The following is an 18,539-nucleotide window of genomic DNA, read 5'->3' on the forward strand; positions in this document are numbered from 1 at the left end:
GGATTAAAACTTTTTAAAAGTAGAGGCTAAATTCTTATTCGAGCACATCAGAGGCATAGCAAGTCACACCAGTCTCAGACTGAAATGAGTTAAGTCCTTAACAGAAATGGAAGAACTAAGTAACAGATGACTTTCTAACAATGGCAGTCTATATGGAAAAAGGTTTCTTCTTTATTTCAAAGGATAAAAGATAATGATTCTATCAGACACAGAACAGAAGTTTCTATGAAAAAAATCAGCAGCAATTGAAGTAAAAAATTGTGCCTGGATTTTATTAGAACACTTTGTTCCTGAGCAAGATTTACAACACAACATGCAGATGCATTTAATAATTTACTTCACCATACATTCTGCACTTCTGACAGTGCACTTGTGACAGTTGTGCAACAAAAGTAGCAACTGAGAAAGTTTCCAGCATTTAGTAATTTCAAAAAGTGACAGGATCTTTAGTAAACAGAGCTTTACTGTTAGTGTCAATGCTAAGTTTCCAATGGCTATCAACGTGAAGTGATTAATTTCAGCAACACATTTAAAGCTCTTCTTTAGCCTTCAACGCAACTTCTACATTACAAGTTTCAGCAGTCTTTACATTTTTTTCCACAATCTTAGACATGAGAGTAAAAACTTAGCACAATCAGGCTCTTTTCTAATGGATCAATAATGGTAGGAAGACAAAAGAGTCTCAGCACAAGTAATTTATGTCAGCATAATTCTGACAAGTTCTTTTCGTGAAGCACCGAGCTCATTGCAAGAGTCCTACATGCATGTGCAGCAAAAAACTGGCTCCACAAAATGCAATTACATATTCAACCAGGTAATGCTGATGATGTTCATTCACAAAAATGGTGTGCAGTGGGGCTCAATTCCACATCTTTCAGAAGCACTAAATATTTAATTGTGAATCTTTGTCTTTCAGGAAATGTAAGGGAATTCTGGACATCTAAATAAAAAAGGACAGTATTCCTTTTAAAATCTGAGTATTGCACATTTCAGGAGAAGTTGTGAATCTAACTTTTGTTAACTTCCAACGCCTCGCTGCATGAAAGAGACACTAAAAAGCTATCTTGAAGACAGAAACCTGTTCGCCAAGGACAATTATAGCAATAAAGCAACCGTGGCTTCTTTAATCACAAGTGCAGCTCTTTCACAATGAATATTGAGTTATGAGGTTATGCTAACACAATACAAATATATTCCTGTGTTTGTCCAAAAAGAAAAGAAATACAACAACATGCAGTACAGATGTGTGTTATATTTAAATGAGTGGTACACCAACTGTGCGTCAGAACTCAAAAAAATGGGTGTGGATTAACCTGACACCACACTGCTCTACATGCTACTGAGAAGCAAAGGTTGAGGCATACAAATAGAAAACGTGTTTTTATTTTCAAGCAAAGCAAAGTTGGAGATGTGCTAAGATGAACTAAGAAGATTGGCAAGATTATTCACTAGAATTCACTTAGGAAAATGCTAATCACATTAGTTCATAGCTGTGCTCATCTCTGAATTAAGGATTACTAAATATATTAATGGCAATGCAAAAAAAAAATTACTGTTTCATCTTTTAGTTTGGCTATCACCATTGTGTTCTTTGGGAAGGTCTAATACTTTAATCTGAACCTTATTCTAACTGATAATGGAAAAACCAGCAGCAGTTAACAGGCAGAAAGACTGACAACTGCTGCTGAATGACACAAGTTTTCTGCTTTGTGTTTTGAAAGAGCTCAATTATGCTGGATCATTGAACACTTCACTGCGGGATGGCCCAACAATCTGTGACAGAGTATCCTGGTTGGCACTTGCATGCAGAAAGCTGCTTAAATAATGACCCAGTTCCCACAAGCAGAGTGCTGCTATTTAAGCTGCTCATAGTCAACAGTTTGCACTGTTGCACAAGAATAGCAATTTGTAGTATACTAAAAATCCCGAACACTTTTAATGCTCTAAATGGAGGAGACAGTAGTGTTAAAAAGGGAGATGAGGGAAGACATATTTCAGATTTGTACCGCATACATAAGAACAAACACTTTTAAAACCTCTTTGAAACGCCTGGAGGGCCCCTATTCTGCAACCTCCATGATTGCTCCATGATTAGAGAGGACGTATGTATTGTTTTCTGTGGAAACACTAAATATACTGACACAGCAGAACTGGGAAAAACTGACACACATCTTAAGGAAGTCTCTCGGGAAAGAAAACTAAAATGCTTCCCTTTATCATACACCAAAACTTTTTCAAATTTATCTACTAGGCCTATATGGCAAGGGAACCTCTGGTAACATTTACTGTTAAAGCACACAGAAGAGATGGATTCATTAAAATCATACTTGTCTAGTTAAGCTGATATTGCCTCTAACAAGATCCCCTCCTGCTTTGGACAGACTGCAGTGTCACTGTGCTCCTAATGCTCCATCCTCAATCAAGTCAATGATTGTCACAAGCGTGGTGGTCACACAGGCAGATTTCTTTTCGTACCATGCAAGACTGCAATACTACACGTCAGCGGTGGAGAACTTTAAAACGTCATGAGCACATCACGTTCTTGTACACTAGTGTAGAATGGCTTCCCAAAGATAAAGGAATGTAGACCTGGTTTAATCTTCTCAGCCAAAGCCATTATTATGTTAAGATCGCCCTCTGCTGCTAAGTCAAGATCTATCTTTAAGCTACGAAGAGACTTAAAAGGTTTTTTTCCTTTTTGCCTGTAAGAAAATAAAAAAGGTTTTGTAAAAAAGAACAGAGGAAGTTTCTCAACACCTGCTTTCTATTATCTGTTCACTTACGTGTCATCCTCTACATATTTTATTAAAGTTAAGGCTTTTCTGTGAAGGACTAGTAGAAATTGTGCAAGGAAAGTACTCCTCAGAGACAAGCCAGGCTTCAGATGGAAGATCTATTAAAAATTATACCAGAAAATTAAGTAGACATGGAAATTCAAGTATCATTTTAAGAATGTGAAATATAAAGAAACATTGCATACACACATACATATCCTTAATTGTAGCAAAGCAGGCATATTAACAGCATATTTGTAGACATACTCAACATTCTTTCTTAGCTTTCTAGCTGCTCAGATGCAATAAATTAAGCTGTTTTACAATTCTGTTTGGATAAAGTATTATTTTCCTTTTTAAAATGATATGAAATTAATCTCCATCAGGTAGCTTTCTCAATACGTAATTGTAGACACTGTTGCGCAGCCATAGAAAATGTGCATTGTTTTTCATACGTAAGGAATTTCAGTATTATACTACAAATAACACAAGTATTTTTCTCTCTAGTTATGCCGAGAAGAATCATAGCACTAGTATGAAAAAGAGCTACCAAGCCAACAAATCATCTATTCATGTTAAGTTATCTGTTACTAGGGCTCAAAGCACTGAACTTCAGTTCTTGTTCTTTCTGAAAAAGCAATAATTACCTGATCCAGGAAGGCTTTTACTAATGTATCTCGATGCAGGATATCTTGAAAGACATTTCTATAGAAAAGAAAGCAAACAAACATGTGAGGTAATGCCATGGACACTAACTGTCCAGCAGTTGTGCACAGCAACAGCATTACTGTTTACAATCTGGCAGATATTAAAAGTGAATTCAAAATTTTAGTGAATTATAATCCTGCTATTTTTAAAGCTAATCCAGAATTTTAAAGCAAAACTTTCAGATGTAATTAACTAAATCCAGGAAAGCCATTGGGCCCTGTCAAATACACTTCGGTCTGTTATACACCTATTTAAAACAGGCAACAAAATTAAGATAACATGGTCAGATGTATCACTGAAAATGAGTTTCACTAATATTTAATGCAATGAAACTACTGATGGAACTGGTAAATTCCTCCAAAACAAATGCAAGTACCGGAGCTGAAGAAGCTTATTAAAAACAAAAAAATCTCATGTACTTTATTAGAAAGTACACTTTGTACTACTTTACTCTCTTGTCCCAAATCAAGTAACTTTTGAGAGATGTGACAGAGGAGTACATACAAATCAGGTGTGAAACTCTCATCTGTGTGGATAATATGATCTTGAGACATTTCTTCATCTGAATTAGCTCTCCAAAATGCTGTCAGCTCGGATCTCATATATCGTCGTTGGTTATAGATGTGTTCATGACAAGGGGGCATCTGCTTCACTGTATTGACATCTACGTCTATATGCGTAGTAGGATATGGCGCATACATTACTTGACGGAAAGGCAACACAAAGCTTCCTGTTGCATCCTGTTTTAGTGAAAAAAAATTATTCTTCTAGTTACTTTTTTAAAAAAAACAAAGCTATATTGGAACAAAACAGTATTAAAGCATCATGTCTAAATTTTAAATCTCATTTGTTTAGATACGTTTTGTTTGAGAGAACTGGTGGTTGTAGCCCAGTAAAAAGTCCCTCATACTGGATGTTTCCCTTAATATAATCGTGAAAACAGGTACTGAGGTAACCTGTATATTGCAGTATTGCATCATCTGCTTCATGAGCCCATTAATACTACAGTATTATATTTATCTGGTACGTTTAGACTGCTTGCTAGAGCAAGAAGCATTATTTTTCTATTCAAAATACTTGGAAACTGTAGGATGGATGGACTGCTCTTTTTTTGGTTTTGGTACAACACAAAAATTTAATGCCTTTTGGGATTCTAGCCCCAAGTAGGCAAAAGAGTATTATTACTGTACCTCAAAGTACAGGAACGATACCCAAGAAGTAGATGTGTTAGAGAAAAGACTGGCTTGGAATTTTAACATGCAAATAGTTACAAGGAAAGCGATAGTGCCAGAAAGGAATCAAGGGAAGATCACGTATTTCTTTGAACATCTATGTATGTGTATGCGTGTGCATATAATATGCACACGCATACACACATCAAAGAATGTTCTTAAACTACAGAAGAATAGAACTACCCTAAGAGTACTTACTTTGAGCAAGCCTTGAACAAAAAGTCCTGACTCGTATTTGAAAGAAGACTCATTTCTACAGAGTCTGGAACACTTCCGCTCTGACGGCGTAAGAAACAGACACAACGTTCTCACAATCTGCATTAAAAAGAACAGTTTTGAAAAACATGAAAATGTAAGGAATGAACTGATCTTCAAATGGAATTTCTGATTAGAATATATTAGGCATTTCAAATTATGAACAAAAAAGTTCACCGTGCTTATTAGAAAAGCCAAAACTTTACCAAGGTCACAGAACAGTGACATACTTCAATTATTAAGCTGTAAGCCATATTACTCCAACTTCTTGTCAAATAAAGAAAAAATCCAACACTTTTTGGCAAAGTTTGTTTTTTAGCCAACTACATAGAACAAATCACTTTTGCCTTCTGCTGCCTCTTCCTATTACATAAACATGAATTACTGTGATTATTTTCCTAGCCTTTTAAGCCTCTTACTTTATTCATTCAGGCACAGTCGATTGCCTAAATAAGTATCCATGCTTATTTCCTCAGTAATTTCCTCAAACTCTCCCTTAAAAGCAACAAAGGTACTTCATTATCCATTTTCAAACTCCTGTGCTACTACAGCTACAAGTAATCATGCATTCTGCTAATCTTTCAGTCTTAACCTGTGGAGTCCTATCTGTGTCTGTAAGATGTTTGAGAAGGCTCTATTCTTGCACAATGTGTTTGTGCAGTACCTAACAATGACAACCTAGCTTCTGACTAAATGCTTTTCGCCACTTCAGCAAGATGCAATAGGTGTTTTTTTTACTTTAAGGAAAGCTAAAGTATGCCATAAAGCAAGCAATTACTTCAGAACAGTTGCACTGTGACACAAAGAGCACACTGCTGATAAGAACCTGTGTAGAATTTATGAAATTTAGCCTGGATGTATCTTAAGACTCACATTTTTCTAGAATGGTTTTTTTCCTATAGTGTCTAGCTTATCAATACATTATTTTACATACTCACAACCATTTAGACCTTAAAGCCTTTTAATTAATTATTTTATGAACTATAAACTTTAAGCTTTTTATAACCACTTAAGCCTTTAACATTTCCTCTATTATGCTAACTTAAACATGTGCAAATCTTACATCCCTGAAACAATACCTATTAACTGTGGTTAGCTGATTTCAGCTAAGAACTGAGAATTTTCTTCTCTCTGGTTCCCCTGTTGCTTGTGATTATTTTTCAGTATCAGCATTTACTGTCTATTTCATCAGAGGTGCTTTACCATCACTGCCAATACACATGAAACAATGCATCCCCCCCCCTCAATTTTTATAAAGCATCACAAAGTGCTTATTTCAAAACACAGGTTTACTAAAGGTGCCTTGAATTTTTAAAAAGACTATTATATTACACTGCAGCAAGAAGCCCTACATACTATAAAATACATAATATTTATAGGCTACAATTAATATATAATATACTCAGCAGGACCACTGTTCTTAATTTTTATTTCACGCTGAAGCAATACACACAGATACATACATACATATATCAAAAAGGGCATCAACTTTGAGAATTAAAATGGATTTTTCCTCAAAGGAAGGTTTTAGTCTTACTAAATAAACCAGAGCTCAATAATTAGCACATCACAATTAAAAACATAATCAGACAGAAAAGCCCAATATACAAAACCATTCCCTAACATAAAATGAAGTTTTCTAAATATACTTTTTCTCCACAGGTACCACTGTAGGACCTTTGTCATGGTCTCAGGACATGGGACTATTGTTATTGTATGGCCCAGAGGCCCCAGTGTAAATTGAAAACTTGTAATGCTACATAACTACACAGAATCTTACCCTCACAGCAGTATTGGTACAGTCATTAAGTGTGGTGGTGCCTAATACCTGAAGGCTCTAGATTGCACTTTTATGAAACCTTTCTTTTCATTCCCAGTTGCAGGGATATTCTGAATCAAAGAGGTTTATTAAAGGGACACAGCCATGAACGTAGAGAGGCAACTGATTTAGTGAAATTCATCTGCTCTCAAAGAAAACAACATTCCCTTCATGATTTATCTCTGAATATCCTAACTGAAAATTAACTTCAGTTTTTTTATTAGAAGGGATGGAGTAACACCCTAACTAAATGCAAATCAAAGGGAAATCTCTCTAAACAAAATGCTGATACATTGCAGTACGCTAAAAGGAAATATGCTTTAAGAAATATTTCAATGGACAGCAAACACAAGTCTATCTCTTCCAGGAGCTGCTTTCAGTTTATCTGAAACTAGCATTTTGGTATAATCAAAAAGCTGTATACAAAAAAAGTACTTGGACAATTCTGAATAAGGAAAACATCCTCATTTGATTTTTCCCTCACATACTGGGTAAGCTTAAAATAAGCATCAAGAAACTCTCCATTTACACCAAAACATTAGAGGAAAAACAGTGCAGGTGATAGTTTCATATTGGTTCAAATTAAATATTTCATAACAGGCTTACAAGAGAGTTACTAACAGCATGGGAAAAAAAAAGTCTGCCACAAAAATGTAATTATTTTCTTGTTCTGAAATGATAGCTTCCAAGAGTGACCTTTTTTTCCTCCCAAATAGACCATAATTATGTATATACTCTTCCCTGTTAAGAGGTACAGCTAATGCTGCTTATTTTTTCTAGAACTGAAAGCTCCTAAACATCATCCCTGATGTGCTCCAGCCAGTATGACACACTATTTTGTTGTTAGAGGACACATTTTCAGGGGTTTAGATCTGGACTTTGCTTCTTTCTGGTTCTTCTGGAAAGATGAGGGTCGTGGTTTAACCCCAGCCAGCAACTAAGCACCACGCAGCCGCTCACTTCCCCTCTCCCTGCCCCCACCCCAGTGGGATGGGATGGGGGAGAAAATCGGGAAAAGAAGTTAAACTCCTAGGTTGAGATAAGAATGGTTTAATAGAACAGAAAAGAAGAAACTAATAATGATAACACTAATGAAGTGACAATAGTAATAATAAAAGGATTGGAATATACAAATGATGCACAATGCAATTGCTCACCACTCGCCGATTGATGCCCAGTTAGTCCCCAAGCGGTGATCCCCCCCCACCCCGCTTCCCCCAGTTTATATACTGGGCATGACGTCACATGGTATGGAATACCACTTTGGGTCAGCTGCCCTGGCTGTGTTCCCTCCCAAATTCTTGTGCCCCTCTGGCCTTCTTGCTGGCTAGGCATCAGAAGCTGAAATATCCTTGACTTTAGACTAAACATTACTTAGCAACAACTGAAAACATCAGTGTGTTATCAACATTCTTCTCATACCTAACTCAAAACCACAGCACTATACCAGCTACTAGAAAGACAACTCTATCCCAGCTGAAACCAGGACAATGAGTCAAACCTAATTTAAGATCTACCAGCTGAACTGTACACTTACTTACCAATTAAGTTTTAAACAGACTGAAGATGAAGTCAACACAAATACAGCTATGATGAAAAAAAAATACTGGAATTGCTGGAATGGTTTGAAGTCCTGGTAAGCTTGCCCGTTTCAACATGTTTATGTGTGTGACTACAGGCTCAGCAGCTTTGAGGTTCCACGAAACATGAGCAGTTCATGATGCAGAAGTACATTTATTCCCCAGTGTTAAGAAAAATTATGCAGATACTAATTTCTTAAGAGTACATGGAAAATACCCACTGACATAGCTGAACTGAGCAAGCCAGTTCAGACCTCTTCAATTTGTGTATTGTAGCTAACAAAAAGCTCAGACTCATTTACTTGTTTATATAGAGTATCAATTAAATTAAATACATTGGTTTTCTTATAGTTGCCAGAATATAACTGATAAGGCAATTTTCAGGCAGAATTATCAACTGCTAGATGAATCAGATGAAGTAAGATAACCAGACAACAGTATTCCTTCCTTCTTCAACCTCAAGTATGTTTATAGATAAACCTTGTTCCAAATAACACACTAACACTCCTAATAGTCAGCATTTAAGTTTGGTTTTTTAGAAAGTGCATTACCTTATTAACTTTTTCTGCGCTGCTTCCTACAACTACAGAACAACCACAGGTCTGCAGGTGTGAACTAATTGCACTGCAAATAAAAACAAACATAGGTTAATACATTTAATCAGACTTTTCAAATAAAACAATTATCATCTTCATAAGAAAAATGAAGCGCTTCTAGTATTAATATAGGCCCATACCCATAGGGCCTCACACAGCTGTGTAGGTTACTGCTGAAATCCAAAAGTTCAATAGTATCTACATTTTCATTTTGATGAATAAAAAGACTGTCACTCAATATCTCCAAACACCAGTTACAGAGCAAACAACAACTGTCTATCGCTACTATCTAACTGTATTACAGAACCTGTATAAAATAACTCATCTAAAGTAACAGAAGACATACTAATAATGAAGGATTCAAAAGCATCTATACAGAAGACCTATTCCGTGGTTGTCCCAATTTTCTGAAACTGTGGGTCAGAAACCCATTTTGGGAGACCTGGCGGGTAAACTGTTCTACTCTTGCTAACTACATGGGCAAGAGCACATCACAAGCTTGAGTCCCTCAAAATACACACAGGCATGCTTGAAGTTGAGTGATCTTGTCTTGTGAGTTGCCAGCAGCACACAGATCTGATATAGTCTCCCTTAAGCTTAGAGGCTGCAGTAAATATAGCTGGACTAACCTTGACAACTCTTAACTTGTCCTTAAGAAACTTCTGTTGAGGTTTCTTATCCTCATCCTCCCTTTCCCGCTGTACTTTCTCAAACCAGCACCTGGCCCACAGCTTCAAAAAGTCTAGATACCCTAGAAAGTCTAGGTAGTATTAAAAAATTTCTCCAATACCTGTGAATATACAGAAGCATATTTATACTATCTTACTGAAGGATGCATTGTATGTGATTAACCAGTTCTAATAAACACCTCTAACTGATAAGGACTATAATAGCTACACTCAGACTCTGAAATCCTACAGGTGGACTTTGTAGTGGACCTGCTACTATTTCTCTTATCCAGTATATTCTAAGAGTTAAATTTAAGGTCATCTGAATACCTATGAGTTCTTCCTTTGGGGCAGAAATAGATGTTTAATTTCATTTAGAAGTTACTAAGAAAGCATAACTACTTATTTTAGAGGTTGGTATTGTTAATATGGCAGTTAACTTAGTTCAATCCAATTTTTATTTAATAACATGTATAAATCCATACAACACTATATTTAAGACTTGAAATCTGAACCTAGATGAGCTAATAAGCTTTGCAGATAAGCTAAAAAGCAGACATTTGGACCCTTCACACGAATGGCCATGTTATTCTTTTCCGGACAAAATTTCCAGGGAGAAAGAGCAGCACAAGAGATTAACTGACACCCTACAGGCTACTACCTGCCCAATAAATCTCCATCTGTTATAAGAATAGCTCATCATTGTAGGATCAATGGCTCTAGTTGTTTATACAATAATACACTCCATAATAGTCACTTCATTATTTCCCAAATTCTCTATGGAACTAAATACTACATTATTGTGAAGAATTAGTTAATTTAATACATGAATTTCTGCAGTACTGAAAGCATATGTGATGCTGTATAAATAGATGGCACTAGGCACTACATAAGTGAATGCAGTTACACCAGAGATGTTCTGAAAGGTAACTGAACATCAATTAAAATCTATGAAATATGCTTTCCCACAGGAAGAGACCAAGATGCTCCCAAGTGCCACTACTTCCACTTACACATTAAAAACAGGGGGAAAAAAAGAGAAATACACAATTTAATAATAACCTTTCTATATGCCATACCATTAATGACTCTTATTCATAGTTTAGGCAGTAAACACAACCCATTTTTTTTGGCTTTTCATAAAAATGTAAGACTTAAGAGTTATATCCTCATAAAGTTAAACATAATTATCAAAGAAAAATTATATTTGATGGAAATTCTATTATCAAGCAAATGACTCTGTGACAACACAGTCTATAGAGATGCAGCTATCAGCTCAGAGCCATTCTTCTAAAACGACAGCAACTTCTACCACATTTTGTAGACAAAAATTTCAAAAAGCCACATACATATCATCCTGCCATCTCCTATGAAGAAAAGTAATCTAATACATGTTCACATGCACATAAAGATAGATAGATAGATACATACATATACACACACAAGTTTAAACTGTTTTACTGCAGCATAAATCAAAACTGAAATTCTTACTTGAGAAGAAAGCCTTCATGGCAACTATCCCCAATGTCATCATCATTCAGTACCGTGTCACTTATCTGAAATGCAAGTAAATATAAAGGAAGGTTAGACAACCTTCTGCAACACCTTCCAATTAATTGATTTTTGGTTTTAATGATAGGTGGGAACTGTTTGGGAACTATTTAAGCTAAGTTGTAAGACCGTCCAAAAAAGCACAACCTTAAAAAGACCTTCTGACTTTAGCCAAAGCATTTTGAAAATGAGAAAGTTACTCGATTATTAAACGTTCTTCACCAGTCATAAGTCAGATTCCCTTCAGTGGCTTTTTTCTATAACCTTGTCCAAAATACTTTAAATCAGTGCATGAGAGATCACTTCTACTTCCTCCTTGAGAAGTCTAAGCCACACTGAAACAAGTATCAACATTAAAACCATTTACCTCCCCATTCATTTTGCTATGCATCAAATAGCCCTTCCACTCCACTCTTAAAAACGGTATCATCCTACGCAGTCAATTTTGCTAAGTGCTGACCATAAAAGCTGCTGCTACTACTGTTTATTTACCGAACTACAACAGTTATGTTAAACCATTCCCGACACCACTTAGGAGAACTTGATGTGAATCAGCTGGGGCATACAAGAATTTATGACAACTGTGGGGTTTTGTCCACCAAAGAGAGTACCAAACCAGAGTGCTAAAGCCACTTTTTTATTCAGAATGCAAAGAACACAAGGACTTACATCTATTTCTTCTGGAACACTGTGTGATTTCATAGATGAAAGGAGTTCCATTACAGGAATGACTTCTCCAGTCAGCATTGGAATGATGCTCTGGCCCTGCACAATAAATAAAATGCTTGAAGTAAAAGCACATTGTGCAGTATTAGAAGTTACTACTAACATGAACTTGCAATATTACATGCAAAACATCTTTAACCTCCTATTGTTTGGAAGTGTGGTATGAGTGGAAATTGATGCACAGACTTCTTGGGCTTTGCTCATCAATAATTATGAACTGGAAACATATATATTGCTTCTCAACATCATGTCTAAAATGTATTTCCAGGGTCCAATGCTAATTTTCACAGTCAGTTTGACTGGCCTAGACAAGTATTTGGAGTGAGATAATTTGATCATACCATATTATGTGCAATTACTGTTAAGCATTTTAGATTCAAGTCTGATGTTTTAACAATGACAGGAAACCAAACACAGGCATATTAGTTAATAACACACAAAATTACTTATCTGATTTATCTATCACAAGAAACTGAAGCGACAATTTCATATTTACAGTTTCAGAAATCACATTCTTTGCACAGTCTTATCCGTTAGGTCTCCAACCACATTCCAACATGACAGACTCCGTATGTCTCTGTAACTTGAAAAGGTAACAACCTAGTGAAAAACCATCCTTGATAGGAGGCGAGCATGAATCTATGGAAGCTACTACCTTTACAGAGCTTCAAGTTCAAGTGACTTTCCTTTTCTGAAAGGTAATATTCTTCATAGATTTCTGTTTTACCCATAAAGTGATGAAATATATTTTCCTTCAACTTGTTCACAGCTTCCATCATCCTATCTTCAGAAACTTTGCCTCCTGTGCATGGCAGGTCATCAGCCACTCCAAAGTATCTTCCTGGATCCCAAAAATAAGAAGCAGCACCAACTTCTACAGTCACCAGATGCAGTCAAATACTTTTGTGATGGTGTGCCATACGCATCAACCAGATGGCCCTTACCTGATCCTCCATTCTCTCCGTGCCTTCCAACACAATCTTCTGGAAATGTTCTTGCCTCTCCTGAGCAAGAGAAGCAGTTAAATATAAACGCTCTGGTATTTGTTTATATATGTATGCACACAACAGTCAAATGGTACAGTTTCTTCCCTGTGGAGTCATGCTTCTTAGATTCAAATTTCGATGTTCAAGTCTTTTTTCTTTTACAGAGTTGACATTAGCAGGAAGTGATGTCATTTTAAACAGACCAACATGCCCTGCTTTGCCCCCCACCAAAACTCTCACATGCTTGGCCAGAAGTAGCAAGAAAGGGAGGGTGTGATGACAATGACAAAACATTAAGTTTCTTCATTACAGATCAAGAAAATGCCAAATGATCAGATTATAGTGCAGAATTCCACTTTAGGTATGGATTTTTATTTTCAAATGGATACAGACTTATGGTTCCTGATGCAGCAAGAGAAAAAAGAGATCTTCAGAATGAGAAAAATTATTTGTTTGGGGAGGGTAGGAAAAACAAGACTTTTTTTCCACACCTTGAGACACTGACAAGTCTTCAAAACATTGTTTTTTAACCAAGTACAGGAGACATGAAACCTCAAAATACAGAAAAGACAATGTACAAGAGACTGGACAAAGTTATCAAAACAGACTCATCAGCAGCTGAGTAGCAAACTGGACTCAAACTGCAACTTACAATGGAATCAAGTTATTATTCACAAAGAGAATTTGGCATTAATCACTGGAACAATCAATATAATACCCCAAAAATACAAGACGCTGCGAGAACTAATGGTATCTTTTGCTGGATGCTGGCAGGTTATTGCATTTTTATTGATTACTCATTAGTTTCCTGTGACTGAACTACTCAAAGTTGATCAACTTCAAGTGGGAAAAGAGTTTACATGACTTTTTTTGAGCAGATGAATATGGAACAAGCTACAGTAACTTGCCCTAAAACAGTAATAAAACTTGTCTAACCATTTAAAAGAAGCATCTGTGAAAAACAATACTGGAACGAGGCAGATTCCCTTGGGGCAACTCCATCCTTGAGTTCAGTGTCAGTGAAGTAAGACATCCTTGACAATGATGATCCTTTGCTTTAAAAGAAGTCAGTCTTCATGAAGATAAGGCTGAACAAATGGTGTAAGCCGCTTCTTTTTAGAAATATAACTGCTCAAAATTATTAGACAAACATCTGTAGCATAAAATTGAAGTAGATAAAAGGGGATTCTAATCCCATATAGATGACTTGCTCGGAGCTGCTTGTCTTTCTTTGCCAGTCTGAACACTGTTCCATGTTTCTCCTAGTCCTTGAGGTGACGTTTCTTCTTCTAAAGTCTAGCTGGAACTGTTGTCTGGCTCTACACAGAACTCATGAGAGCTGATAACCACAACCATTAGAAATTCCAGAACAGATACACAGTTCCTTTCAGATACGACTTCAACATTTTTTGTTCTGTTGTAGCCATAGTTGCTGAACTGCCTCAAAACGCAAACTACAAAATGAGCCTGTTTTAATTCAATATTATCATTCTACAGCTCATGCCTAAAGTTTAATCTACATTTTCAAAGCAGTTTTCTCTCTTCTAGGTAAGGCTGCAGAACTGCAGATATATGCAGGAACCTTTGATCTTCCTCCCGAAAAAAAAAAAAAAGAAAAAATAAAAGACAGACAATAGAAGTCTATTTCAGAATGTATCACTGTCTCAGCTAACCCAGCTGACCTATCTGCTTCAAGAACATCTGAAAAACAATGAAGAACTTAAGACTGATTTCTGAGAAAACTAGTAGAAAACATTTTTTTTGTCATTCTCAATGCCACTTGAAGGCTATTTCTACTGTGAAAACTTACTGATATGGATCAATGTCCAAAAAGAGAGAAGACCTACACAGCTAAGGAAGATGGACAATTCTTATTTGACCACTCACATTAAAAGTCACTACAAAGGACACTAAACGACAGAGAAGGAATGTAAACAAGAACATATGATAGCATCACTTACGTCGAAAGCACTAACATCCAGCAGGCTTTTAGAAGACTAGGTCAGGAATGACATATTTGTGTTTCTACTATATTGGAAATGAACTTTATGTCCTATCCTTCCCCTGAAAAATAAACCCCAGAAGTATGAAGAGCCAATGTGACAGAAAACACTGCCAGCCATCATCAGGCAATACAGCAAAAATCAATGGGAGTTTGTTCGTGTACCAAAAAGGAAACACCACCACAAAAATTAGCATCAGCTTATTATTTCTGGAATCTTAATTAGTTCAGATAAGAGCACTCAAAACGGAAGTCTATGTTGACTAGAAGTCTCAAAACAGAAGAGGAACAAAAACTTTATCAAACATGCATCACCATACACATTACAGCTGACATGCAATCTACTGCTCTAAGACAACTTGTACTCCATGAAGACGACAGAGATCTTAATTTTTCTTGTTAGAATGTTATTTATTTTAAACAAAAATACATAACAATTTTCATTTCATAAGGAATTATCCATAATGTATCCAAAGGTAAGAGTTGCAATTCTTCAGAAAAAGCTAGCATGTTTTCCTTTTTGAATTTCAAAAGTAGAAATATCTGGACTAAAGGAGATGTATTTTTGTGGTTCTCCCACTAGTTTTACACAATTTAACACCTGCCAAACTGTTTCTTGATACTCTTTTTTTGAAAAATAACACTGTAATAACAATGACAACATTAATTGCATCAGTTCCCTCTTCTGGAACTCAACAGTGAAAACAATGATTTGAAACACAGTAAATTTACAATTCTACCTAGTTTAAATACACTAATTAACACACTTAAAAGCAAAAATTTATATCAAATTCACAGAGATGAAGATCTGTACAGGATACCTGTTTCACTGAGATAGCCTGGTATAGGTTATATAATATTACCAGGATAAATCATGTGGGTACAAACCCCAGCCTTGAATTTGCTGACATATTGATAACTTTTAACCTTCAAAATTGTATACTTTAGAGAGGTCAACGTCCTCTGAGCTTTTGTGTATGAATTGCTACATAACAGGTGTCACAGAATCTTAATTCCTGCTTTTGCTCAAGATAACCTGGACAACTGTTTTTAGTAATGAACAATAAACCTACCTTATGCATCCATATTCTTCCTTTCCTTATAATATGTGTTAACCTATCCACGCACACTCTGTGAAGTGGCAGGTAGAAGCCAAGTTCACTTTGTGGAAGTATAATTGATAGTCCATATGTGCTTCTGTCTCCATTCCAGTTTCCATCAAAGATTAATGACACAATGATTACCCTTTTTTCTGCCAAGACGAAGAACTTCACATCTATTGCACCGCTTTCTGCATTCCGAAGTATTTCTCCATTCAGGGTGTGGTTAGCAAGAAAAGTTATTTCACCATCACTGAGAAGTACCTGTTCTGTCTTTGGGGCCCAGATATGCCGCACTCGGGGGCCAAGAATATTGTCCCAGTAAGCAAAAGTGGCAGCTAGTAGAGGTGACTCGCCATTCAAAGAGATCTCTGTTTTAGCAACTGCAGGAGATGGTGGTGGACAAAGAGCTGACATGCCCGCTTCCTCTCTCATGTATAACTGAAATGCTTACGTTACCTAAAAAAAAAGTTTTCATAGAAAAAACCAAAATCAGAGCTGCGCTCATTATTATCTCATCTTCTTTTGTTTCCAAATAAGACTTCAAGAGACAACATCACTTCTACACCTGAGATTTCACTGTAGACTTCATTCAAGAAGGAAGTGTATACGCATACCTTCCACATAATGAAGTGGTATGCTTTACAAACTTTAGTCAGTCAGACCTCAAATACCCGTTACTCACTACACAAGTATGATGAGCCTGCACAACATTCAACTTGTGTAAGAAAGCTGACAAATGCTACATATATCCTTTACATCACGGTAACATGCAGGGTGTTGCGATACAAGGTGAATGTTTAGCACTTGGTAGAATCTATTGATGGAAAATTCTTCATAGACACATAGACATTTGTGTCCGCATACACACAAATCCTTAAACATTTTCCCTAGCAACTTACCCATTTTGATAGAGCTTCCCCATTTTCATGGGGCTGCAGAAGATAACAGGTAGTTCCACCTTCCCTAAAAGTTACGCTACAGCCACAGGAACGCATTAAATAAAAAAGTTTTACAAACAAATTCAATCCAGGATGGAAAACTCTAAAACCTAAAAACCACTGATCTCGACAAAACCTCACATGACCAGAACTCAGCCTTTCTTTCCTCTCTGCCTGCAGCACTCCAGAGGGGACACCCCTGGAGTATCTAAGGAGCAGTAACAGCCACCTCACTGACACAGCTGTAACTCGCCAGGCCTCTGGCACCGTTCCATTCCATGTATCTGAACTGTTTTTTTTTTTTTTTTCTCTCGTCAGTGTCCCTAGTAAGATCGTTCAGATGCGTTTCCTCACAGCGGGAGGGTAAAGCACCCTCCTCCGGCTACTTCTCAAGCCCGGCTGAACACTAGGCCGTCCCCTGCCAGCCGGTGACCAGCCCGGAGGGCAGCGGGGAAGCCGAGGCCGTTTGAGGCTCTACATGTGACTTCACAGTTTTCAGGGAAGACGAAAGAGCGCGTCAGCCACCCCTGCTCCCTTATGCTCACGGGCTGACGAGAGACTCCCTCTCACCACAGCCTTTCCAAGGAAAGCCAGCCGCCGCCGCCCACCAAGGCAGCCGCGGCACACGACGGCCGCCCGCCCGCCCGCCGGCAGGAACACCGCGCTCCAAGCCTGGATCAGGCCCCTTTCACACCCTCCAGCTCTGCTCTGAACTTCGGAAAAGACCCACCTCTCGGCGAGGCGGTTGGGAGGCGAGCTGCGAGGAGGCCCAGCTCGTTCCCTCCGCAAACAGGAGACGGAGACGACGACGACAGCCCCCGGAACGGTAAAGCGCACCCCCCCACCGCCCGCGGCCCCGCGCCCGCCTCACCTCCGCACCAGCCGCCGCCCCGCGCATGCGCCCGCCCCCTTCCCGCCTGCCCATCCAGCGGCGGGCCTCAGCAGCGCTACCGCGCAGGCGCGGCACCGCCGCTCGCCGGCGGGGGGAGGGAGCGGGCGGTGCTGGCGGGCGGGGACCCGGGCGGGGAGCCGGGCTACCAAAGCCCTTGCCAGGGCGACGGGGGAGGGCCGTGTTGGCTGACGGCGGCGGCGGCAGCAGGGAGGCGGCGTTACCTCACGGGCGGCGGAGGAGAAATGGCGGCCGGCGCAGCCTCCGCAGAAGCGCCTGGGTGCTGTGGCAGCTGCTTCCGCCGCCGCGGCGGAGAGAGCAGTGCCGGTGTGCCCGGGGAAGAGCAGTGTGTGTAAGCCAGGGCCCTCTGTGGGAGTGAACAACCCCAACCCAGACCCCGGGCTGGCGGGAAAACCAAGTGGGGCTTGTGAAGGAGGCCGAGGAAGCCCCGGCTGCAGGTAGCCGGGGAAACGGCGTTGTGCCGGCTGCGTCATTTTATGGAGGGGCTTTTAAGCTTAAAATACGAAGTTAATAATGACAGAATTAGGTTAGTAGCCAAACATACTGCATGCAAAACAGTGAAGGTGCGCTTGTTTGAGCTTCCTTTAGTTTTACAGCTGTATGGTAACGACATTCCATCACTTCTGCAATCCAGTCCGGATGAAAATCACCACAGTCACGTGTAAGAGGCATTTGTTTATTTACAGCCTAA

General features: G+C 38.4%; 1 protein-coding gene across 6 annotated transcripts; it reads right to left on the reverse strand.

Moving 5' to 3' along the window:
* Positions 1–245: 245 nt before the first annotated feature.
* On the reverse strand, positions 246–18,112 carry C9orf72 (C9orf72-SMCR8 complex subunit). 6 transcript variants are annotated; one of them, XM_052777806.1, is made up of 11 exons: positions 18,052–18,112; positions 15,971–16,456; positions 12,854–12,913; positions 11,853–11,948; positions 11,124–11,188; positions 8,920–8,992; positions 4,913–5,029; positions 3,987–4,222; positions 3,422–3,479; positions 2,784–2,893; positions 246–2,702 (listed from the first exon to the last, which is right to left on the reverse strand). In XM_052777806.1, exons 2-11 carry the CDS (start codon positions 16,430–16,432, stop codon positions 2,516–2,518), a joined length of 1,464 nt encoding a protein of 487 aa, XP_052633766.1. In that variant the 5' UTR covers positions 16,433–16,456; positions 18,052–18,112; the 3' UTR covers positions 246–2,515. The 6 variants fall into 6 exon arrangements, with proteins under 6 accessions (XP_052633766.1, XP_052633764.1, XP_052633763.1 ...); XM_052777804.1 differs by lacking the exon at positions 18,052–18,112 and adding an exon at positions 17,810–17,886; XM_052777803.1 differs by lacking the exon at positions 18,052–18,112 and adding an exon at positions 17,669–17,768.
* Between the last annotated feature and the right edge of the window lie 427 nt (positions 18,113–18,539).

The sequence above is a fragment of the Harpia harpyja genome, chromosome Z (assembly GCF_026419915.1).
Source record: "Harpia harpyja isolate bHarHar1 chromosome Z, bHarHar1 primary haplotype, whole genome shotgun sequence".
Classification (NCBI taxonomy): Eukaryota; Metazoa; Chordata; class Aves; order Accipitriformes; family Accipitridae; genus Harpia; species Harpia harpyja.

What these genes read in the sequence shown, in the direction of transcription:
- C9orf72 (XM_052777806.1), bottom strand. Translation starts at nt 16,432, where the DNA reads ATGAGAGAGGAAGCGGGCATGTCAGCTCTTTGTCCACCACCATCTCCT. An exon ending in GCGCAGAAAAAGTTAATAAG is followed by an intron (nt 5,030 to 8,919) that starts GTAATGCACTTT and finishes TTTTTAATGCAG; the next exon opens with ATTGTGAGAACGTTGTGTCT. An exon ending in GAGAGTTTCACACCTGATTT is followed by an intron (nt 3,480 to 3,986) that starts GTATGTACTCCT and finishes TCTTTTCTATAG; the next exon opens with AAATGTCTTTCAAGATATCC.